At 47.7% G+C, this 24,330-nt stretch overlaps 1 protein-coding gene across 33 annotated transcripts in view; it reads left to right on the plus strand.

Annotated features, from left to right (window-relative positions):
- Positions 1–53: 53 nt before the first annotated feature.
- The window catches only part of LOC141579338 (trafficking protein particle complex subunit 9-like), a 147,232-nt gene continuing 122,955 nt past the window's right edge, over positions 54–24,330 (plus strand). For 20 of the 33 annotated variants that reach the window (XM_074374524.1, XM_074374522.1, XM_074374519.1 and 17 more), the window contains exons 1-12: positions 62–284; positions 1,711–2,089; positions 5,314–5,400; positions 5,747–5,907; positions 8,793–8,921; positions 9,265–9,398; positions 9,802–9,853; positions 10,140–10,333; positions 11,137–11,802; positions 12,110–12,222; positions 13,623–14,168; positions 21,487–21,646. In XM_074374524.1, coding sequence (XP_074230625.1) covers positions 5,808–5,907; positions 8,793–8,921; positions 9,265–9,398; positions 9,802–9,853; positions 10,140–10,333; positions 11,137–11,262 — 735 coding nt within the window. In that variant the 5' untranslated portion in view covers positions 62–284; positions 1,711–2,089; positions 5,314–5,400; positions 5,747–5,807 and the 3' untranslated portion in view covers positions 11,263–11,802; positions 12,110–12,222; positions 13,623–14,168; positions 21,487–21,646. Of the gene's footprint in view, positions 285–1,710; positions 2,090–5,313; positions 5,401–5,746; positions 5,908–8,792; positions 8,922–9,264; positions 9,399–9,801; positions 9,854–10,139; positions 10,334–11,136; positions 11,803–12,109; positions 12,223–13,622; positions 18,598–19,732; positions 19,851–21,486; positions 21,647–24,330 lie in introns of those variants that run through there. The other 13 variants (XM_074374534.1, XM_074374539.1, XM_074374540.1 and 10 more) reach the window with 13 other exon arrangements.

Consider the following 24,330-nt stretch of genomic DNA (forward strand, 5'->3'; position numbering starts at 1 on the left):
GGGCACAGCCAGGACGGGGGTGGGGGGAGGCTTATGGGACAGCTGGGCGGGGCCGGGGAGGGCAGGGCCGCGCGGAAGTCCTGACCTGCATGTGGCGCCGGCCGGAGGCTGGGGTGTTGCTGCCAACAGTGGGCGGGGCAGCGGGGCAGCGAGGCGGGGGCACCCTCACCTGTCCGTGTGTGGGGATCAGCCTGGGCTCCGTGGCCTCCGCTTGCACCGGACGTGGACCCAGGCTACCGGTGGGCAAGAAAGAGGACTGAGCCCAGGCACGCACGGCTGGCCAGGTAGGGCACCTGAAGTGCAGATCCGCCAGGCCCGCTGCCGGCCTTGAATACGCGCTGCTAGGCAGTTTCCAAGAAGACGGGATCTGTCATAAGAGGGGAGGTAGGGCTTGGGTGCCAGATGTCGGGTTGGGTGCAGTCTCACAGGAGAGCCACGGTGAGAGGGCGCAGAGCGGCCCCTGTGTTGGTGGGGCTAAGAGTTTGCGGTATAGGGTCGGGGTGATGTGTGCCTTTCTCTGTGGTCTCCTCACTCCAGAGCAAGGGGCTCTGCTTCCCCCCTCCCCTCACTGCACTCCCTGCCTTCCCCAGCACCACCTGGGGTGTGGTCATGTCGAGGCAGGGAAGGCCCAGGGAAGGGGCTCATTCAGGGGCAGGGGCCACTCTGCAGGGATGCTGGACCTGACAGCAATGCAGTGCTTCGGAACTCCCCTGGGCTGGGTTTCTAACCAGTGGGATGGAAGGGCCTTTCCTTCCTGGGGTGCATTTGGGGGAACTAGATACGTCATGAATGTCAGCCCTGAAAATGGAGGCTGCGCTACATCCATTCTTGGAAAGAAAAATCAGGCCCTTCCAGCCCAGGTGACTCAGAAAGTCAGTCAGCAATGTTCGGGGTCCCCAGTTTAGGCTTTCAATTAGAGCTGAGCGGCTCAGGAGGCCAGATCCCTGTCCGTGGCTCCAGGAGTAGGCTTTCTGCTGGGGGACAGGATCCTCACAAACACCTGTGTCTTTGTGGGTCACTCCCCTCTGACAAGCAGGGAGGCAGGGTGCAGTTGTGGGAAATCGTGTTTCCATGAGGAGAGGGCCACCAAGTGGTGGGGGCACAGGAGACAGTGATAAAGAGTCCCGCAGCCTTTCTGGAATCAAAAAACTGGCAAATGTGAAAAAGTGCATAATTTGTTTTATTGAACAGGCTGCTTATGTACGTTTGGAGGGCCAGGTTCAAGGACTCTGCATCCCTCCAGGACAATAGCCTCAAGAGAAGAACAGACAGAGCAGGAAGAGATGTGGGGTTTCTCCCAGGAATGAGGCAGAACAGGGATTTCTGCAGATTTGCAAGGAGACCCCGACCGCTGAGCACGGGGTTACAACCCCACGTGACCCTTGTCGTGTTTGGCTTGGGCTCTGGGTCTGGCCTGATCATGTATTCTTCCAGCTGAGTTCCAGAAATTCAGAGGGTAGACTTAGAGAGGCTGCGTTTGGAACCCGGTGTGGAGACGGAGGGTCCTTTATCCTGAGTCCCCTCAGCCTAATCACTGTAGCTGAGTTCAAACACCACCCAGGCCCCCAGGGTGGCCGTGGAGGGAGAGCAAGCCTGGCAGGTGACCCAGGGGTCCCACTGCTGTGCCCCTCCCTTATCTTTGTTCCCTTTCACCCCGGAAGGTGTGATTGTCTCATGTCATGGTGACAAGCCATCTCTCTTCTCTGTCAGGTGGGATCCCCACCCCCACTCAGCCTTCTTTCTGCATGGATGCTGAAGGACCAGGCTCACTTGAAGTTCTGAGTTTGAGCAGTAAGGTGGAAACAAAGAAACCAATGGAAACAAAGAAACAAGTCATTGTGGCAAAGCTCCCCACCACAGAGAAGCTGCCCTGAGTGGAAGGGAGGGTGTGGGCATGCCCATTTGTTTCGTGTCTCCCAGTGCTCTTCGCTTTCTTATTGCAGACCTGCATGGTTACAACAAAATGATCTGCAAAACTGAAAATATTTAGTCTCTGGCTTTTACAGAAAAGGCTGACCAGCCTCTGGTTCCCGTACCGGTCAACTGATTGGAGTACCTTTCCAGTTTGGAAACATCTGGGCAGGCCCAGGTTTGCAAAATTCTTTAAGAGTAGTTATGGAGTTTTGCTTCTAAACATTTTTATGGCTGTATTCTTCTGAGCTGAGGTTGTGCTGTGTAATTCTGAGCCGGGATTTTCTCAAACTGTTTCTTATTTCTTATACCGGACACCCGTAAATTCCAAGGGGAATGGGATGTTAAGGAAGCCATGGAGTTTAGGAAAAAGATACAAATTTCATTTCCATTTAAGCATCGATGTATCTCCATCCTAGGCAGTATCGGTTCTGTGGTATTGATAGGGGAACTAAATAGCAACCAAATTTATAGAAAATAGTGGGTCATTGGGTACACAAGTTCTTCTTTTCAACATTTTTGTAGTGTTTGCAGTTTAAGATGACCGTTCCTGAGAAACAGGCAGCCTCTTAGAATGAAATAGCATTTTCCCTGGACCATACTCAATTTTTATTTCGTGGACAGCAGGAAGGGCAATCACACATCCAACACTTGGGGACCTCAAAGATAAAACGTAACTTTCTGAGAGCACACTCCCCCCGTCTCCCTCTGCTCTTTTCACTGTCCCATTGTCCCTGAAGTCTCTTTCATATCTTCTGTTCATGACTCCAGTAACTATTCCTTCTCGTCCCTCAGCTGGTAAGTTTACTTTTCTACTTTGACCAAGCAAACTGAAGCCAAGAGAAAAGAAATTTCACCAGCAACTCCCAGCACATCCGCTCGCCTTCTGATGTCTGTGACCTCACTCTCGCTGCCCCACCTCTTATTACAGGTGACATCGAAAGCCAGGTCATCCAAAAGTCACCAGGGGGCCCATCCATACAATCTTCTCCGGGCTGTCACTCCCACATCCATCCTCTCTGTCACTACCTCATCTATTTTGTTCTACTGCTAGTTGGCTCCTATCAGTATATAAAAGTCCATCCTCTTAAAAGAAACAAACAGCACTCCTTGACTCTAATTGGCCCCCACCAATTGCCACCCCATGTCTTTGCAGCAAATCTTTAATGAGTCGTTTAAACTCACTGTCTGCATATTCTCTTGAGCCATTCCCTTTTGCACCCACTCTGGCTTTTCCCCTGATCCCTCGCTCTATGGAAACTGCTCTGTCAAGGCCATCAGTGACCCCACGTTGCTAAATATAGTGGTCAGTTTTTAGTCTTCATCATGCATGGCCCTTTGGCAGCATTTGACCCGGCTCTTCCATTTCTCCTCCCCCGTGTTCCTGCTTCACTTGGCCTCCAGCCCATCGCTCTGCTTTCGATCCACTGGCTGGTCTTTTGCCAACGTCTCCTCTTTTTTCCAAATATTTGCTGCAAATGTGCCTCGGAGTTGGGTCCTGGGTCTCTCCTCTATCTCACTGCTATACTTTTGGTAGAAGCAACCAGAATTGGAAATTGACATGCCATCAATTTCTCGATTTGTCCAAAACTCCCTGATTGGCCTTTTCCATTTGGAACTCTCTCCCTGATACTCATATTCTTTTTCTTTCATTCATCTTGCTTTCACATTCTTACGTATGTTCTACTGTGTAAATTACTTTTCCAAATTTTGAATCAGTCCATACATATCATGTGAAATGCTCAGATCTCTATTATTTCCACTAAGATGCTTATTCTACCTTAGAACCTTTCTGCATTTCTGTATTTATGTCAATAAAGTGAATAGCATTTCTACAAGCCTCATAGTTAAACAGTGTGTTTGTTTGGGGCTATTATGTAACATGAAATAATGATACATCAACATAGTCCTTTTTCATTTAATTTTATGTAACACCAAGATGAGGATTTTGCACTGAAGACTCTTTCGTTGAAATTTTACCTACGTTACGGACAGTCAGTTTTTGTGAAAGCCCTCATTTCTCCCCTTTTCTGATATATTTTCCATTTGGCTATTATAACATATACCTTGGCATGAAATAAAATTCCAAATCCATTCACATAATAAAATTAATACATTTAAATTATATTTTTTAATGTTAAAAAGAAAGAAAAAAAAAAACCAGACTCCTCTACCTATTAGGCATTTCTGTGGCAATATCTAATAGACTCCTTAATCATGATATTGAAGAACTGAGCTGATTCCAGCCCCTTTCCACCTGCTCAGCCCCATTTTGTCCCATCTCCTGTGGATGGAGAGGACATCCATGCCATTTTCCAGGTCCAGATGTTGGAACCATGTTCTTTCTCTCTCTTTCTCTTACACACACACAGACAGCAAATCCAGCTTGTTAGAAAATTCTGGCTACTCTGAATTCATTAACCACGTACTCCCTGTTCCCCGCCCTCCTAGGAGCCACCTTCAGCCCCTTGTTGGACACAAAATAGCCTACTTCTTCCATCTTTGCTTTTCTACAATCTCATCCACACAGAGTCAGAGGGAGCCTATAAAAGCATACATTTGAGGGGGTGGGTGTAGCTCAGTGATACAGTGCATGCTCAGCATGCATGAGATCCTGGGTTCAAACCTCAGCACCTTCACTAAAATAAATAAATTAACCTCCTCCCAAGAAAACCCAAAACAAAAGCATAAATTGGACATCACCCATCCCATCAAAACTCACTAAAATGGTCACCATTCCATTAGGAGCCAAAGTCGTCCCAAGGTCTTCGAGGACCCGGCTTGCTCTGCCTCTCCGCCCACACTCTCCCCATCACTCTGGGGGCCTCTGGCTCCGGCTCTTCCTTCTTCCTCCGGATCTATTCTGCTTCAAGTTCATTACTCCTTGAGATCTGCCAGGATTGCCTTATTCCCTCCTGCCTGCCTCCCACCCCACCACCATCACCTGACTTTGCTCATATCACTCTTATTTTTCCCCAAGCTCTTGCTACCCCCATCATGTTGCCTGTTTTCTCTGCTAAAACTCTGAGCCCCCAGTGATGGGGAGTCGTGTCTATTTTGTTGACTAATAAAGCCCAAGAGCCTTGGGAATGGGTATAGTTACTAGATTCCCATAAGTAGTAGGAGCTTATACAGATTTGCTGAATGAATGCAGAGGTCCTGGTCCAATTCGATGGAGCAATTCTGTGTCCTGCTCAAAGATTAACTCTCCTTTCCTCCTGAGAGAGGGTGACCACTACCTTGGTGATCAAAGGCAAGATCTATTTTCTTTATGCTGTTAACCTTAGGCGGGGAGACTGGGGGATCTTCATTTATATTTTAAAATTTGATTCACTCTGCAGTTTGTCTCCTGTCTATGTATCCTTTTGAGAAACCGTTTATGAGTGATCATTCTTCCATCAGATTGAACAGGATCCAGGGGGAAGTACAAAGCCTGTCCCATTGGCCATCCTGTGTGTCATGTCCTGTGACCCAGTGGATGCTCAGCACGTAAGTGAACCAACAGGAGTGAGTGAAGAGATGGGAACATCTCATTATTGTGGTGGCTGCACTCTGTCCAATGCCTTGAGATTTGGGGAAGGGTTTACAACTGCGGAGGCGAGATGTCAGGTCCTCGGTGCTCTTCCTGATTGCCCTGGCCTTACCCATTCCCCCAGCCCCTCTGGGCAGCCAAGCCCAGGAGCGGGGCCACCGGCGATTGTGCTGATCAATAATCCACCTCACCCAAAGTCCGGGGGTAAGAGCGGCCAGCACAACTGGTTGTAGACACTGAAGTCAGGTCCTTGGAGGAATTCCCCACTGAACAATGTTTTGGACCTTTTATTTTTCTCTATAGCCTCCAGCTGAAGAAACAGATTGCCTTAGGTACATGAAAGGTGAGGACACCTACTATCCCCATGGAGCCAAGGTGGTGCTGGGAGTCTGCTGTTTGTACAGCCGTTGGGCTCGTGTTGCTTTGGGCATCCCTGTGCCTGAATTCCTGCAGTACACTCGGTGGTAAGAACGGGGGTGCCTGGCAGGGAGGTAAGCGGGTCGGGGGACTACACAGCTGGGGAGACGTTAACCTGGGGTGAGCTGGAGCCGGCTGATGCATGGAATCTCGGTGCAGGGAACTCTCCAAACTCAGAGAGGTTCCCACTCCCGCAGGGTCCCTTTGATCAGGGTGCTAGGCTGTCAGCACTGCAGGGTCCCTGTGAGGGTCATGGTGCCTTCAGGCAGTGGGAAGTGAGGGGTCCAGTGGCAATTAAATTAACTGTGCACCCAAAGCCAACCCCCGTCTCTTTCAGCCTGTTTCCTAATCTGCAAAACTGGAATGATTTTAACCATCCCGCAGGTGTGTTGATGGGCTGGGACACACTAGACAGCCAGGAGCTGGAATTCCTCTGTGCCCTGATTGTTATCCTTCCTTCACACTATTTACTCTCACAAGTTCAGTCTCTCTGTCTCTCTCTCATTCACTTGTAACTTTCTCTCCTGCTCTGGTTTCATTTGATTCCCACCCTCCTCCCAATCCCCAGATGAGTGAAATTAATTTCTGTGTGTCAGTTCCAAATTCCCGGGAAAGATTCTCTGTCCCCTCTGGATTGGTTGTCCAACCCATCAGTTGCAGTCAGAGCAGTGAGTCCCTCTGTGACCAGAGGAGGGGCTCTGCCCAGCCCCCCAGCCACCATTGTGGGAGCACATAGCTCTCCGAGGAGGAGGTACTGGCTGTGACTTGGTGTCACTAAGTGTGAATTTATCTCTCCTCTTGCCCCACCTTCATCCTCCTAAACAAAGATGAAAATTAAACACTCCCGAGATTTGTGTCATGGAACACTCAGGGTGGGGGCTAAGAGGGCTGGATTCCCTGCTGAGTGTAAGGGGCTACAGTGACTCCACAACGAGAGCCTGTAAAGGAAACAGCACCGGCCCCACCGGACCCTTAGGGTGCTGAGTCTGCGTGACATTGAGCCAGGCTTCTGACCACAGCTCAGGGGTCTGGTCCGACCGGTTAGTCTTTGAAACCAACCAGCTGTGGATTCCTCAATCCCTCCCTGAGGTTTTACCTGAACCACGAGCTTCTGTATCTCTGAAGACAGATGATGAGGACCCTTCACGTAAGGCATTTGCACAGCCCTGTGCGGGAATTTGTGCTGCACGGTCTGCCCGACGAGCTGACCAAAGTTCGTATTTCACTGATCTTAGAAATAGTCTGGTTTCCTGATGCACTGTTTCACTGAACAAGCAACAGAAGCCACCTCTGGCTGATAAAAGCAAAAAAGGGACTTAAAGAAAAGATACTGGGAGGGTGCATGGAGTGTCCCAGACCAGAGCCGACCCGGGGGCCGTAGGAGATGTTGGGGAGCCCCAGGCACCAGGCTGCGCAGGGTGCTACCGGGCCCCCTGCTCCCCCAGCAGGGACCCCCCTCCTCCTGACACTCCACCTCACTGCAGGTTCATGTCCCGGCAGGGCCAGGTCACACTGAAGCCACCAGCACACACCTCAATGGGGGAGTTGGCCCCTTCTCAGCTGAGGGCGTGCCTGGTGTGGGGAGAGGCCCAGTTAGAGGAAGGCGGTTCCCCTACTGTTCCGAGTTAATGCACAAGTCAGTGCCCATCACTCAGGAGAGCCGGGCTGGTCCGACCTCATTGTGGTGACTAGGCCATCTGAGTTCACGTATTATTTTTAGTTTGGAAGGCCCAAGAGGGAGAAAAAGTGGAGGTTCTAGTACTTATTTTGTATTTCCCATGTACCAGGTGCGGTAAGCAAGCCACTTCAGACAAGGCCCATAATAACCACATTAATAGGCCACGGAGAAAGTCATGCAGTCAGGCCTCTGCAGCCCCGAAACCCGTGTCCTCATCAGTTCCGTAGTTACCAGTGGAAGTTGTAGGGATTTATGGGACTGTGTGCTCCTGTGGGGGCTGGGATGTGTGTGTTTAAATCCACATCTTCAGAAACTCGGCCAGAACCACAGCCACTGATTGTCTGCATGGAGGCAGAGGAGAGGAGGCTTCCAGCCTCTGGTCCAGCTCGTGTGGAGCTCAGAAGTTGCTCCTTCTGTCCTGAAAACAACACCAGAGCTGAGGGAGCTGCAAACCCACTGCTCTTCTTAGATCCACAAGAAAACTGAGGGGGAAAGCTGCTCCCAACACAGAGAGGCAGCCGGGCAGGCTTGGAGAGTCACAGCTCCCAGGGCAGAACCCGCTTTTGTAAGAACCCCGGGGGCAGGCAGATTTAACAGGTCCCTGAGGCCAGCTGGAGGCTCAGCGTGGGGAAGTCCGAGTGTGACAACTCCAGGGGGCCAGTCACAGGGGCCCCCTGCTCTTTTTCATGCATTTTACATCCAGGACCGTATCCTGTTCTCAGAGTGAAGATCATAGGAAAACTCCTCATGGTTCCTGCCAGGAAAGGAAAAAATAGCTCTATTGAAATACACCCAGAACATTCTCTTCCATTGTGGGGGGTTGTGTTTTGTTTTTTTTTTTTATGAGAATTTATTTTACCAGAGCCTAACCTACCTGGGGGAAGGGAAATACCTTCTGTGTCACCCAAATTGGGGTGGGGGAAAGAGACACACTTGTGGAGGTCACAGCTCAGGGCACAGGCTCAATGAGAACTAATCACAGGACTACAGAAGCCCTGCTCTGTCCCGCTCCCCCAACACCTTACCTCCATGTCAGTAGAGCCCCTGTGTAATAACAGGAATAAAATTAAAAGAAGTAAATGTCTCAGGAGTGTCTAGGGAAAACCCAAAGACAGCGGGGAGATGAAAACAAGGACACACGGGTGGCTTTAGCCTCTCGCACGAATAGCTGTAGCAAACTACACACAGCCCAGCCCCAGTAGATAAACAGAAAACCTCACAGAAGAAACTATTTATTTTGGTTCTCTTACCCAGTGCATTCCATGGTGCATCCTCGCCTAGAACTGAGTGGAAGCAAGTCCATCTCAGAAGGGACATACCTGAAGAGAAATGGCTTTCCAGACTCTGAAGGGCAGAGAAAGCACCAGCCTGGGTTAGAGAAAGGTGAGGGGTGGGGTAGGGTGTGGGCTGCATTCTTCCCCAAATAAGGAACTTTCCTGAGGCCAGCACAGTGGGAGGGAGGGCCATAGGGTGGAAGCAGCCGGACTTCTTCCCGAGAAGTGATAGGATGCCTCCAAGGGACCATTCAGGTGCCCAAACTATGTCCTGATGGTGGGAGCCTGTCGGTCTGCCTCAGAGCCCAGGACTGAGGTGGGCGCACAGCAGGCCGGTCTTACTTGGCCGGATCAATTTCACTTCTCCGAAACCCTGTGTAAAACATGAAGCGTGGACGACCTGGTGAGCACAGCTCTGCCCTCAAGACCGGTTTCAACTCCTCTCTTCCCAGAGAACAGCATCTCTGAGCCCGTCCTGGGTGACCTCACAGAGATCACCCTAGTGGCCCAGGCTAGTGACCGGGAACATGTACCTTCCTGCAGCCAACCCCAGACGTCCACTGATGCATCATATACTGACAAAGATGTGAGTTCCTGTGCATTGGTCTAACAGCAGAGACTCTGCCACAGGCCCAAGAGGTGGTGTGTGGGACAAGCAGGGGTGCAGGAGTGTACGCAGTGCAAAGGTGTAAGTGGTGGCAGGGGTGCAGGGGCTGTGGAGGGTGCAGGCAGTTCAGGGGATGCGGGGGTGCAGGCAGTGCGGAAGTGCAGAGAGTGGCAGGGGTGCAGAGGTACAGGGAGTGTAGGGGTGCAGGAAGGTGCTCAGGCACGTGGCCAGGGTCAGAAGGCAAGTGCACATCCTCGCAGTCAGCCTGACCCCGGGAGATTGGTGCAATGGTCTGGGTTGGCGGAGGGGTCGGAGGGGGCGGCGACGGCGGTGGGTGGGAGGCTGCCCGGGCAAGCCGGTCGATGTCTTCTCTTCCCTGCAGCCTGGCCTGGGGGGGCATTGGCCGCCGGAGATTCGCCAGATGTTGGACTCCAGTTAAGCTTGCTCCTGGGTGGTGGGGCGGTTAGGTCGGGGGCGGTGGCAGCGGCAAGGGGGCGGAGCGGGGCTGCCCCTGGCGAACTGATGGAATAGTTGCCTTCTCCCGGCTGCCGGGCCTGGGAGCGGCCTCTGCTGCCCCAGGTCGCCTCACACACCTGTCCCACTCAGCTTGCTTAGTGGGGAGTGGAGGCGGTGCGGTTAAGGTGCAGGGCCCACGGGGATAGGGGGGCTGCCGCACGGAAGCCGGTCAATTCGCTCCGCTCTCCCCCGCGGCGGAGCCAGGGGCGGCTTCTGCTGCCGTAGAGGCGGGACGCCGGTCTCCAGGTGAGCTTGGTCCTGGGAGGCGGCGGCGGCGGCGGCGGCGGCGGCTGGGGGTTTGGGTCCGTTCCAGGGAGCTGCTCCATTTCTTCTCTCCCCCGCGGCCTGGCTTGGGGGCGACCTCTGCCGCCAGAGATTTGCCTGAGGTCCGACTCCAGGTGAGCTTGCTCCTGGGAGATGGGTGCGGTGCAGTCAGGGGGCTGGGAAGGTGGTGGCTGCGGGGATAGGGAGGCTGCCCAGGGGGAGCTTGAGGATTAGCTCCCATGTCTGTGCCGCGTGGCCTGCAGGCAGCCTCTGTTGCGCCAGGTCCCGGGATAACCCTTTCCCACTTTGCCTGTTGGGGGCGGGAGGCAGGGTAGTCAGGGTGCACGGGTGGCGGGGGTCGGGGGCCTGCAGCGGGGGAGCGGGCACATTTGCTCCCATCTTCCCCGCGGCTTGTCCTGGGGGCGGTGTCTCTTGCCCTGGGTTAAGAGACACGTGTATCCTAGTCAGCCTGGCCCCAGGAGGCGGGCGTGTTACGTTGGGGGTGGTGACAGCAGCGGCAGGTTTTCCCATGGAGCCGGTCCATTTGCTCCCATTTCTCCCCATGGTTTGCCCTGGGGGCGGTCCCTGTTGTCCCTAGTTCGCCGGAAGTCCATTTCCAGGTCAGCCTGCTCCCTAGAGGCGGCCACCGTGAGGTCAGGGGGCAGGAGCGGTGGCTGCTGTGGGGGTAGGGGGCTGCCTGGGGAGCTGGTGGATTGGCTCCCGTCTCCCCGATGGCCTGGTGTGGGAGTGGCCTCTCCTGCCTCAGATCACCAGACACACCTGTCCCATTTAGCCTGCTGGGGGAGGGGCGCCCTGGGAAGTGCCTTTAAAGTGTGGGGGAGGCGACAGCAGGGGTAGAGGACCTGCAGCGCGGAGCCTGTCAATTTGCTCTCCTCTTCCCCACGGCCAAACCTGGGGGCGTACTCTGCTGCCCAAGAAGCCAGATGCCCGTCTTCAGGTCAGCTTGCTCCTGGGAGGCGGGCGCGATGCTGTCGAGGGGCAGAGGCAGCTGCGACGGCCGGCTGCCCCGCCTAATGGGGCCACTTCTTCTCCTCTCCCCTGACCTGGCCTGGGGACGGCCTCTCCCGCCCAAGATTAGCCTGAAACCCCACACCCGGTCAGGTTGCTCCTGGGAGGTGGGCGCGGTGACATCAGGGGTTGGAGAGGAGGGGGGTCTGCCCCTGGCGGGCTGGAGGATAAGCTCCCATCTCTCTGGAGGCCTGACGTGGGGGTGGCCTCTGCTGCCCCTCATTCCCGGGTCACCCTTCTCCAGGACATATTGCCCCGGGGGTGCTGTAGGCTGCGGGGGCGGCGGGTTGTTGGCGGGGGTATGGAGCTTGCCGCTTGGGAGCTGGTGGTTTAGATCCCATTTCCCCCGCAGCTTGGCCTGGGGGCAGCCTCTGTTGCCCCAGGTCGCAAAGCACTGTTTCCCTGACAGCTTAACCACCGGAAATGGGCAGGATGTGCTGAGGGGGCGGAGGCAGCCGCCAAGGCAGCGACCGAGGGGGCTGTCCCTGGCCAGCCGGTCAATTTTTTCCCATCTGAACATTTGCTGCCCCAGTTTCGCAGGACGCCCTTCTCCAGTTTATCCTTCTCCTGGGAGGTGGGCTCAGTGCATGCAGCCCAAGGTCTGGGCTCTCCCCTGGGGAGGGGCAGAACTCTCTTCTTCTTCTTTGACTTTATTCTTCAGCGAAGTGGTTACTGGCCCCAATTCTTAATTCTGAGAAAGTGTAGCCTGTGTTACGGAGGAGCTGCTGGACAGTGAGGTTTCTGGGTGGGTTTTCACATCAGCTGATGCCCCAGGCAGGCAGGAAATCTATTACTTAGAGCTTCTTAGTCTGGAGTTGGGGGATGGCCCCGCCATCCTCACCATGCTTTTTAAAAATGTGTTACTCCCCTCTTTTTCCTAGGTGACATTTTAGGTTATTGGGTCCCAGATTGCTGGCACACTCATCCCTGTTCTCAAACATCTTTTAAACTTGGGTGAAGTGATAAGTTGGGGAAGAAGATGATTTACTGAAAGGTAAGAATACTTAAATTTGCATTAAAGCTACATTCTGTCAATCTTTCTCAAATGATTTTTCTCTGATTCTAAATCCATGACCTAGTGAATGTTGTACTCCTGTGTAAATCATTGATCTTCACATCACACTTGTTGAGTGGTCAACGAGATTTTTTATTTAGATTATTCCTGAAAGGAAAAGCTCAGGCTTTTGAGAATTCCTTGTCTGATGTCACCCAGGCAGTCACAGTAGAAGACAGAGCTGATATAAAAATCCCTCAGCTGCCTGAACTGCAAAGCTTCTGGGATTACTGATCCCTGAAATGCAGGTGACTCTTGGTGATAATCTGGGGGATGGTTTACATGATCAGATTCTTCCAGTCCTGTAAATGGGTTCCATGGCCCCAGCCCCGGGAGAGCTGGTCATAAGGGCCATATCGTGAGGGGTGGGATGGGAAGGCAAGGTCTAAGAGCTGGCATCACTGAGATTCCACACTCGCTAAACACAGACCCCAGAGCCTAATTGTTGTCACGTTCTGTTCTGGATTTGAGAGTGTGTTCAGACATGATTCTTGCCCTTCAGGGGTCACTGCCTGGGTGGAAGTAACCTTTACATAAATCTGGGGAGGATGACAATTAAGTAGATGGGCTGTTATGATTCTCAGTGTGCCCAGGCTCGCTCTTCCAGGCACTCGTGGGACTAACGAGAGTCATGTTATTCACTCATACACTGATTTATTACCCTTGAATTGATCATTTGTCCCACAGTAAGTGAAACAAGCGATGAGGAACCTGAGTTTTGTCCCCTTTCCTAGCACTGATTGTATCTGTCAGTCAGGCGCCCTGAGTATGCATTGTGAAATGGTGGTATTTCTTGCCCAATGGGACTGCACTGTCAGTTCTGAGAATCAGGGGATACACGTGGGTAGGACAGCACACTGACACACATGGCACCCCCCCCCACCCCATGAGACAGCATTGTCGATGCTCAGGTGACCCGATGTAGACCGCGGTGCTAAACTTGAGCATGTTTAGTGATCTTGGTGGCTATGAAAATACAGACTGCCGGTCCCTACTTCTGGAGACACTGAGGGTGTGCACCCCAGAATTCTGCACTTTAAGAAGCACTTTAACTAATTCTGATGAAGATGATCTGAGTGTCCCACTGAGAAACACTGGTGTGCGATGCACCAGTATTGAGGATTCTCAGGGAGCGATGTCTTTTCAGGATGGTCCAAGGGCCCTCACGAGACTTTTGCCTTGGGTGTAATTGTATGTGTTCGAAAGTGATGTCTCTCACTTCCAGTGCTTGTCAGCATGCTCTGTGCAGGGATTTGCTCTCAGCAAAAACTATAAGTCTTCAGGTCACCGAGCTAGAGTGTGAGCGATCTTTTATTTTGGTTTTCTTTATTGCAATGCAGAGTCTCCCGAGAAGAGATTCAGACTGAACAGCTTTGTGTCGGACTTTGGAAGACCGCTGGTGCCCAAGGGGTTCTCTGGCAGCACAATGACGAATCTAGGTCCCTCTTTCACTGCTACGTCAATGAAGTGGACCGCTTGGACAAGGCCAAAGCTGGTATCCCAACCATAGCCCTTGACAGTGATGTTCGGCTCCAGGAAGCCATCAGATGCAGCAGGTGGCCAGAGGAGGAGCCGAACGGGCTCATGAAATGTGACACCCCCAGCTTCATCAACACGGACCAGAGCTCTTCCTTTGGGGAAGATGATCTCCTGATTTTGGAACCACATATTGTTCTAGAAAATAAGCCAGTTGCCCAGACCTCACACAAAGACTTGAATTGGAAATGTGCTTTGTCAAGTGTTTCTCTGAAGATGTGAAGTCTGTCTTTGTATGGCAGGAAGTCCCCTTTCACAAAATTGTATGTGTTTGTGTCTGAGAGAGAGAAATGGAGACAGACAGAAAGACGGAGACAGAAGAGAGCCCCCTCAGAAGAGAGCTAGTTAAGGTGAGTTTTTGTGCCTTAGTTTTTGTGCCATTTGGGGTTTTGGGGGGAACAAAGTATTTACACTGTCTCATTCTCCTCGTTGGAAACCTTGGCCCCGTCCTCAGTGTCAGCGGCCTTGAACGGGGGTTGCCATGGTGCGTTTCATCTGGCGCTGCCAGTTCCACGCTCTGCCTTTAGCACGTTGCTTTGCCTCCCAGGGCTGCCACCCTTTAAACTGTAAGGTGAGGAGTCTGGAGTAGATGATCCATCCCAGCTCTGCTGTTTTGCAAATTTCTGATTTCGTATTCTGATGAGGCTGGGATACACCCAGAGCAGTATAAACCAGGCCCTACCTCCTGTCTCTTGCTGGGGCATCCCTCAGGTCTGTGCCTTCTACTCAAGCCTTTACTGAGCCCAGCTTTTGTCAGGAGCCCAGGTGCCTACCGGGATGGCAGGAGACCTGTCTCTCGTGGTCACGGTGGCAGACATTTCTATTGGTTGTGCTGAAACAGCTCTTCTGAGATCCTCCGGCCACCCTTGCTCCAACCTGAGGACAGACCTACCGTTCCTTTCCTAGGAGGAGGATCAATCCATGGTGCATTTTATGACAATCCTGTCCCCAGGAATGCACGGAAGGTTATCAGCTGAGTGAGGGGAAGTGCCTCTGTGTCTCTGTGTCCCTGTATCTCTGTCTGCTCACAGTGCCCTGCCACCGGCTACTGAACAAGAAAAGTGCTATTCACCATGCTGTGTCTTTTGCAGATGTGTAGGTGATGGTCTTGTGGCTCATGTGTGGGCTTTGTGCTGGGATGGTGAAGGGCTTATAAATACCTCATCAACATGTATTCGAGATGGCCTGGTGCCACACAGACTTGATTCATGAAGGCATCAAGCCTGCACACTGGTTTGGAAACAACTTGGTTTTGATCAGTCACACTGCATGCATGACTCACTGCTGATCTCTGGGTGGTTTTTTCATTTTAGATTTATTCACCCAGTGTCTTGCTTAAGCTGAAAAATACATTTATTTCACTAGAATATTCTCAGATTCTTTGTTTTCACACATCCAGTTGTTTAATTCCTTTAAAAATCATTTTGTGTTTAAAATGCCTCCTAATATCTATCATCTCTAGGTTCCCAGTGGCCTGAGCCATGCACCAGATTTGATGCAGGAACTGTTCCACCAAAAGAAATCCCTTTGCCATAATATCATTTGAGGAAAATATTATGCTTTAAGGCTCTAACAGTAAATCGTAGAACAAAGCATGGAACATTTATTGTAGTTAATACATGTTCATGCAAAAAGAAATGATATTTTCATTAAACAATGTTGATTTTAATAACTTTTACTAATGTGAATATTATTACTCATAATTTAAGTAACCAAATAAAACCACAGTTATTTATTATGAAGTTTGAAAACTATTTACACTGTCTCTCAAATAGAGGTAGCTTTATTAGAAGACTGAAGGGTATTTAAAAGATGGAAAAATACCCATGATGACACCATCATTTTTATTAACTAAATATCAAGAACTGTGCAGGGTTAAGATTTAACCCTCTGCAAGCTGTCAAGTTAGCATGAGGTAGTTTGTGGATGCTGCCAGAAGACAGGAGACTCCCCCAGGTTCAGAGACAAAGAACTTCTTGCCAGCACAGCAGGCAGCTTGGGGTTCATGTTCATGTTGGTTCCTGAGTTTCTTTCCTTTTGCTGTTGTAACAAAGGACCACAGACTCAGGGGCTTAAAGCAATACACATTCATCATCTCACTGTTCTATTGTGCAGAAGTGCAAAGTCATTGTCAGTGGGCTAAAACCAACGTGTGGCCAAGGCTACGTTCCACACCGAGGCTCTAGGGAGGGATTCGTCTTCCTACCTTTCCCAGCTTGCAGAGGTGTTCACACTCCTTGGCCCAGGGCCCTGTGTCACTGTGACCTCTGCTGCCACTTTACATCTCTGTCTCTGACTATATAGATATAAAGGAAGAGTCTTCTACATCTGGTATGGACCCTTTTTCCTAAATGGACATTGTATCTCTATTTATGTGCAGATTAAAACCCCTTCCCTCCAGGGTGTGGTGGCATCAGCTCACAAGATTACCACTCTGGGCTTTAAGTGTCCTCTTTGTATTGTCACCTGGGAACTTCTCTTTCCATAGTTAGCTCTGTGTTACATTTGTTGTTGTATTTTACCCGGCATTACTGAAAGTTTTACTTAAAAGCGATCCTAATTAGCTCTGTTTACCTGTTTCCTGAGCTGAAAGCTTCAGTTCTAGAGTATCTGTTTGATTTCTCTTAAAAATACATTCCAGTATATTTCTCTGGTGAAAGTCTTTACCCTGTTGTCTATTCTCCCATAATTTCCTTATTTTCTTGAATATATTAAAAGTATTTTATAGCCTTTATTGGTAACTCTGAAGCCTACATCACCTGGGGGTTTGCATCCTTTGTCTAATGTTTCTTATTCTCATATTATCCGTTATATAGTCTTGACATGTTGCATGTCTTGAAATTCTTTATTACATGGCAGACATTGCAAATGAAAAATCCATATGTTATTTTCCGTGAGAGGTTTTCTACCTTCCTGTTAGGCAAACAGGGTGAGGGACTGATCATGTCGCTCCAATCAGGCGCTGAGGTGGATCAGGACTGAAGTGCCTTTTTTCTTAAAACAGCTTTGAGGTATACTTGGCAAAGTAATTTTCACACGTATAAAGTGTACAGCTAATACGTTTTGACATAAGTATATCCCCAAGAAACCATGACCACATTCAAGAGAGTGAACATACCCATCACCCACAAAGCTTCTCTCCTGCCATTTGTTGTCCCTCCCTCCCTCCCCATCTCTTCCCCTGGAAACCATTGATCTGCTTTCCATCACAACATATTGGTCTGCATTTTCAAGATCCTTGTATGAATGGATTAATGCAGTATCTACTCTATGTTGTCTGACTTCTTTCATTCAGTGTAATTATTTTGAGAGTCATCTGTGTTGCTGTATTAATAGCTTATTTTTCTTATAGCAGAGTATTGTTTAGTGCTGAGTTTTTCCTGAAGAGTTTGTTGTGAGCAGTGTTTGGATAGACCATCATTTGTTTCTCCATTTACTTTTTGATGGATGCATGGGTTATTTACAACTTGAGCTATTATAAATAAAATTGCAGTGAATATTTGGTTACAAGTCTTTATATGGACATATGCTTTTCTTTTCTAAAGCACCAGATGAGGAATATCTGGGTTATATGGTAGATAGGTATTTACCTTTTTTAAAGAAACTGTAAAAGACTTTTCCAAAATGATTGTACTATTGTAAATTCCTTGTGGTGTGTATCAGCTCTGGTTGCTCTACTTCCTTACCAGCACTTTGTAAGGTCGGTCTTTCTAATCGTATTCATTCTTGTATGTATGTGTACTAGTATCTCACTTTGGTTTTTAAAAGCATTTCTCTGATGATTAATGGCATCTTTAATCAGCATCTTTTCATATGCTTTTTATCCATCTGGATATCTTTACTGAAGTGTGTTTTCTGGCCTCATTCATTCATTCAGGTGTTTGCATTATTATTGAGTTTTGACACCTCTTTATTCTGGATCAGATACAAAGAGAGACCTTTATCAGATATATGATCTGCAAATAGCTTCTGTCTATGGCTTGTCTTTTCATTTGCTTAGCAGTGTTTAGAACAGCTTTGAAGAGTCTTCATTTTGATAAAGTTCACTCTATCAGTTTCTTTTTAAAATACATTATACTTTTGGTGTCATAGCAAAGAAATTTTTGCCAAACCCAAGGTCATAAAGCTTAAGCCTATGCTTTTTCTCCTAGCTGTTTTATAGTTTTAGATTTCCTATTAAGATCTATGATCCATTGTGACTTAATTTTTGTATATTTTGTGAGGTGTGGATCAAAGTTCATTTTTTTTTTTTTTTGCATTTCACTATCTAATTCTTCCAGCACTACTTGTTGAAAAGATCCTTCCTCCACTGCATCCTTTTTGAGAATCAATTGTCTATATAAGTGTTGGTTTAGTTCTGAACATTCTATTCTGCTCCATTATTCTATTTTCCTGTTTTACACCAACACCATACTTTCTGATTACTGTAGTTAAAAAAAAAAAAAAAAAAGGCTGAAAATCAGATAGTGCAAGTCTTCCAACTTTGTTTTTCTTGTTCAAAATTGTTTTGGATATTTGGGATCCTTTGAATTTTTATATGAATTTTAGAATCAGTTTTAAAATTCCTTACATCCTGTTCTGCCAAATTTCCACCCATGTCTTTGGCCATCTCCAAAGCCACATTTTCTGAAGAAGTCTCTCTAGATCCCAGGTGAAAGGAATTTCTGTTTCATCTGTGCTCCAATCACATTTGATAATATTTGATTACATTTATTCATATTTGGCTGGATGTACTTTGTGATCTTTCCTGCCATATAGTAAATCTCTCAAGATTTGGAATCTTGACTTGGTTCCCTCTGTCTGCTGAGAAAACTAGTTCTATGCTTTGCAGGAGTGAGCCCTGCAGTAAGAGGTATCTGCAGCACACATCTAGCTCACTGCTTGCATATCGTCAAGGAATCCTGCAGATTTAGAATTGTTTATTGATTGTTTTCTCCAAGATGGCTCAGCCTTTTTTATTTCTATTGCTACTGCTGCAGTTTCAAAGGAAAATGGGCTAATTATTTTCCAAATAACAAAACATACTGTAATTGAGCTGTGACGCAAATTATGTGCTGCTCTTTCTTAACAACCTGCTTAGTGTTCACAGGTACCTTCACTCATGGAACTTTTGGGAGAATGTCATATCCTCAGAGATAGCAATGCTGTCTTTGGCAACCTGAGCGGTAGTATCTGAACTCACTCCTGCTGTTTTTCCAGTGCCCCCTCTAGCCCTCCTCCAGCCCTCCATGGGGGGCCTGCAGTTCTTCCCTCGAAAATCCTGTTGCTTCTCAGGAAGAATTCCCTATGAAACATATTCATGTCCTTCTTGTGGGGACATTCAGTCCAGAGACCTGACAGCAGGGGAAAATATTTAGACTGCTTTTGGTAGAACGTAAATTCTTCCATACTTGTTAGAAGCAAATCCAATGAGGAAACTGTGTTGGCATCTAACAAATCAGGATAAATGTCTGATGAGGAAGATCAGCTTCCCCATCCCACTCAAGTGTCATGTTGATGTGACGCTCACCTTACCTAACATTTTCTCCTGTGAGCAACGTGAAGTTCAAGACGTTATGAATGGCTTTTTGTTTTTCTTCCTTAGTCTTTCCACATTCACTGTGTCTGGTGAGATTATATGAATCCTGCTTATTTTCAGCCCAGCACTAAGCTTTTTAAAAGGATCACGTGTTTAAAAGGCTAGTGGACAATTTGTTAGAAGATTGAAATCCTTAGACATTGGTCCTAGAGTTGAATCTTGGTTACTGGTGAATGAGAATTCCCGTTAAAATTTTAAATTCAGTGATATAAAGTTTTAAAAATAGTTAAATATTAGTCAATTTCATTAAACACTATAGCAGTTATTTACTTTTAAGCCTGTCTCTGGGGCAATTTTGCAATGATTCCCTCCCTTTATTGATTCCCTCTTTATCAGAATCCTTGAGAGGTCCCTGTCATCATTGTCAGTATCATCATCATCATCACCACCATCATGGAACTGATTCCTCTGGGAGATTCTAGGAAAATAAAGAGCTGGACGGGGTTATGTGCAGGTCAGTGTGTGCATATACAGTAAGAACAGTTGTCAGACATTAGATTCAAGATACCCATTCCATTTAGAGAAGAATGTGGTCATGAAATCCTGATGTGCTGAATGAAGGAAGCGATGGGAACAGGGTAGTCAATGGAAAGGAGGAGGAAGTGAGCGAAGCGGGGAGCATAGGTCCTTGGTTAGGTGATCAGCACATTGGTGAGAAAGAGGGGAGTGTGATGGCAGAATCATGTCCCTCCCCGGCCACAGGGTAGCCACCTGTGACATGTTACTGTACATGGCAAAATGCATGACAGATATTTTAGGACAAAAATCTTAGAGGATTTCTGTCTTCTAAATTGTCTATCAGTTAGCATTTTAAACCCATGATACATTATTAAAGATTAGTGCAGGGGGACAAATAAAAAGGATTCATATAATCTCACCAGACATACTGAATGTAGAAAGGCTAAGGAAGAAAACCAAAAAGTCATTCATATGTGCCTTGAACCATAAAATGCTCATGAGAGGAAATGTTACACAAGGTGAGTGTCACAGCCACATTCATAATGCCTGAATGGGATGGGACAAGGGGATCCTGAGATGAGACAATAGGGTGAGTAGCCTGGATTGTCCAGGTGGGCCGAATGTAATCACAGGGGTCCTTGAAATGGAGGACATTTCCCAGCTGAGTTTAAAATCAGAGGGAGTTGTAGCCATAGAGCAATGTTCAGAAAGGCTGCTGACCATGAAAATGGAGGAAGTCGTGGGGCACAAGCTAAGGAAGGTGGGTGACCTCTGGAAACTGGAAAAAAACAGCAACAACAAGGAAACATTCTCTTCTAGACCCTCTAGAAGGAAGGAACCCTTGTGCTACCTTGAATTTAGCCCAATGAGAACTGTGTTGGATCTCTGACCTCCACAGCCATAAGCTGATAAATCTGTGCTGGTTTAAGCTCTTAAGCTTATGGAAATTTCTTACATTGGTAGGAGGAAAATAACATAGTGAGCCGTAGTGTAACGGATTAAAGGTATAGGATGGGGTGTGGAGAGGATTCTGACATTTACAACTAAAAAACAACCAGGTGAAGTGGGAAGGTGTTTTAAGGAAGACCTACCTGGCATGGCTGTTAAGCAGACTGGAGCGAGGGGAGCATTGGAGTTAGATGAATCAATTAAATCTCTACCAGAAAAATAAGGAATAAAATGTAACAGGGCTTCAGTGATAGTGGATGTAGGAATGGAAATGGGCAGAGAGACATAAATATTACTTTGAAATTAGCTACAGGTTTGATGACTGCATGTTGGGGAGACTTAGCCGATGTGTGGACTGAATGTTTGCAACCCCTCAAAATCCATATGTCGAAACCCCATCTACCAGGGTGATGGTATTTGGGAGGTGGGGCCTTTGGGAGGTGATTAGTAGGATAAAATGAGGTCATGAGAGTAGAGCCCTCATGAATGGGATTAGAATTCTTATACAAGCCCCCAGAGTGCTTGCTTCTCTCTGCTCTCTGGGATATGAAGATATTGGGAAGACAGCCATCTTCGAGCTGGCAATCCTCTCAAGGATACATTGACCTTGAAAGTCTCAGCCTCCAAACCATAAGGAATATGCTGGTTGTTTAAGCCACCCGACCCACGGTAATTTGTTACAGCATCCCAGACTGACGAAGACAGTGGAGAATGCCTCTGAGTTTGGCACTGATTGCCTGGAGAATGCTGAAACCCAGGGAAGTGGGCAGCACAGACGTTTACTCATTTAATCCTGCCAACACAGTAGGAGATAGAGTCTACATATTCCTCGCTACTTAAAAGGTAAGGAAAAAGAGGCACAAATAATAACAACGACAACAAAAACAACAATAATTTGTCCAAGATTCACACAGAACCCCCTGGAGGCAGAGTGAGAATTTATACTCAGGCAGGCTGGCCCCAGAGCCCCTGCTCATAACTAATAAGTCAGATCACCTTGCTTATGTGGATCAGTTTTTTTCAACTGTGATATGAGGGTACTGTGTCCAGTAACTTATAATTTCAAAATACTTCACTGTAACGGAATCATTAGTCACAGGCCTTACAAACCACAGAAACCTACACATAGAAAAATAACTCTTTAGATCAAGATAAACAATAACGTTTTTAAATATTATACCTGCTGGGCCTTTGCAATAAAATGTCTTTTTATAATTCTGTCTGGCTACAGAATAACTTCATAATCCTGCATGTTGCTGGTGGCTCCATGTTGGACAGCACGGGCCTAGAAATTTTAAATTACTTGCCCAGACTCGCCCAGGAAGCTCGTGGTGGGATCCGAGCTATAGTCTGGGACTTTTCCTTCCTATCCAATAAGTCCCTCATGGAAGTTTAGAAGCTTCTCCTTTGGTGCCCAGCTGTCTATCCATACTTATAACATCTTGTCAGGTGTTCCAGCCTGCTCCTGAACATCAGCCAGAACCCACTTCTGCTCTATTTTGTCCAGGTAATACCTTCTAGCAACTTCCATTGCCTTCTTGGCATCAGTTCTTACCTGGAAGGGTAGTGGCTAGAGGTGGAAATGTGTCCACATGACAGGTTTTTCATAAACATAGCAGGAGTGGTCAAGAGAATAAAACGTCAGGAAGATGAGTAGAAGCAGGTCATTTAATATACCAAATGGGTACTTTCAATGTCTGTGTTTCCGAGTCCAGGCTTGTTCTGCTCGTGCATTACAGGCCAATAAATCAGGAGACCAGGTTTTGGGGGCAAGAAATAGCGACTTTAATTTGGAAAGCCAGCTGAGAAATGGTAGAATAATGTCCTGGGGAACCATCACCCCAAGTCAGATTTCAGGCTCTTCTTATATTAAAAATGGGAAGTGGGAATGCTTGGTTGTTGCAAACTTGGTGTATGAATTCTTTGTTGTTAGAATCCTTTGTTCTTGCAGCTCTTCACCTGGGTCACATCCGTGTAAACCTCCAACAAACAAATGTTGTTTTTTATTCTGTAACTTGTTATCTTTATGTGAATAGAAAAGTGTTAATATCCTTCAAAGTCAGAGCCTTGAGAATAGGGTCTCCTGTATATTTCAGGCTCTAGGCAACATTGTTTTACAAAAGGTGCAGAACCAACAAGACTAAGCCTAGGAAACAGGGCACAGGGTTAAAGTCATAGGAACAGATCTAATATGGAGTCAGATTTTTTCTTTCCTATTTCAGTAGTGCCATGGAGAAGGCAGTTTGGGCAGCTTTTTGTAGGGTCCTGGAGGCTTTCTCTCTCAGGCTCTGTGTGCCTCTGTTGAAAATCCTTCATAGCTATCTGGCCTGCTGGAAAACCACTCCGCCTGTTTTGCCCTGAAGATGTGTTCTGTTTATAACTGATCTCTACTTCTTGGAAAACAACTCAATAAAAACTCAGTTGGTTTTCCACCAGCCATGGGCAGGGGTGAGGAATAGCACTAAATTATTTTATGAAAAATAATAAAAGAAGTCTTAAAACAGCACTGGGCACATAGGAGAGAGTCAATGAATGCTTCCTGGCTGAAATCAAAAGTGATGGCTCAGTGATTCCATGGCTGCTGTATTTGCTGAGCTTGCTACTCCTTTGCTCAATTACACATTTTTTTTAACTGAAAAAGAAATACATGCATGTGGTTAAAAAATTTCAAACAGAGCACAAAAATACACAAGTGAAAGAAGTTTTCCCTCATCCTCTCTTCTTTCAGCCCTCCCTGGAGATGCCACTGTTTACAATCCTTTGTGTGTTTTCCAGATATGCTATGCACATTCCGACCTATGTATGTAAATTCCTTTAAAGTATTACTTATTTTTAACTTAAAGGGATTTAAATCCTCAAGTGTCTTCTGCCCTGGTAATAGAAAAGAACAAATCTGACTCCATATTAGATCTGTTCCTTTGACTTAACCCTGTGCTCTGTCTCCTAGGCTTCATCTTGCTTGTAAAACAATGTTGCCTAGAGCCTAAAATATACAGGAGAGCCTATTTTGAATGCTCTGTCCTTTAAGGATTTTTAACACTTTTCCATTCATATAAAGATAACAAGTTACATAATAGAAAATAACGTTTGTTTTGTTGGAGGTTTACAGGGATCTGACCCAGGCAGATAGCTGCAAGAACAAAGGATTCTAACAACAAAGAATTACTACATCAAGAAGATTGCAAAAACCAAGCTCGTAGGAAAGGAGACTGAAATCTGACTTGGGGAGATGGTTTTCCAGGACATTAGTTTGCCATCTAGGTCTACAGAAAGTTGCTATTCCATGCCCCAACACCTGGTCTCCCAACTTACTGGCCTGTCCTGCATTAAGGAGAATGAATTTGGACTTAGTAACACTCCTATCTTCCTAGCAAGCTGGGCACTGGAATTGAGGGCAGCTATCCCACACCCAGGGACATACTGTGTGCCCTTGATGGTTCCCCGAGGGTGGGGAGTGATTTACCCAGGAAGGATGGGGACTATGCACCAAAACTCAGGCAGTATGCTCCTTTTGGGATCTGACCTTG

The sequence above is a fragment of the Camelus bactrianus genome, chromosome 12 (genome assembly GCF_048773025.1).
Source record: "Camelus bactrianus isolate YW-2024 breed Bactrian camel chromosome 12, ASM4877302v1, whole genome shotgun sequence".
Taxonomy (NCBI): Eukaryota; Metazoa; Chordata; class Mammalia; order Artiodactyla; family Camelidae; genus Camelus; species Camelus bactrianus.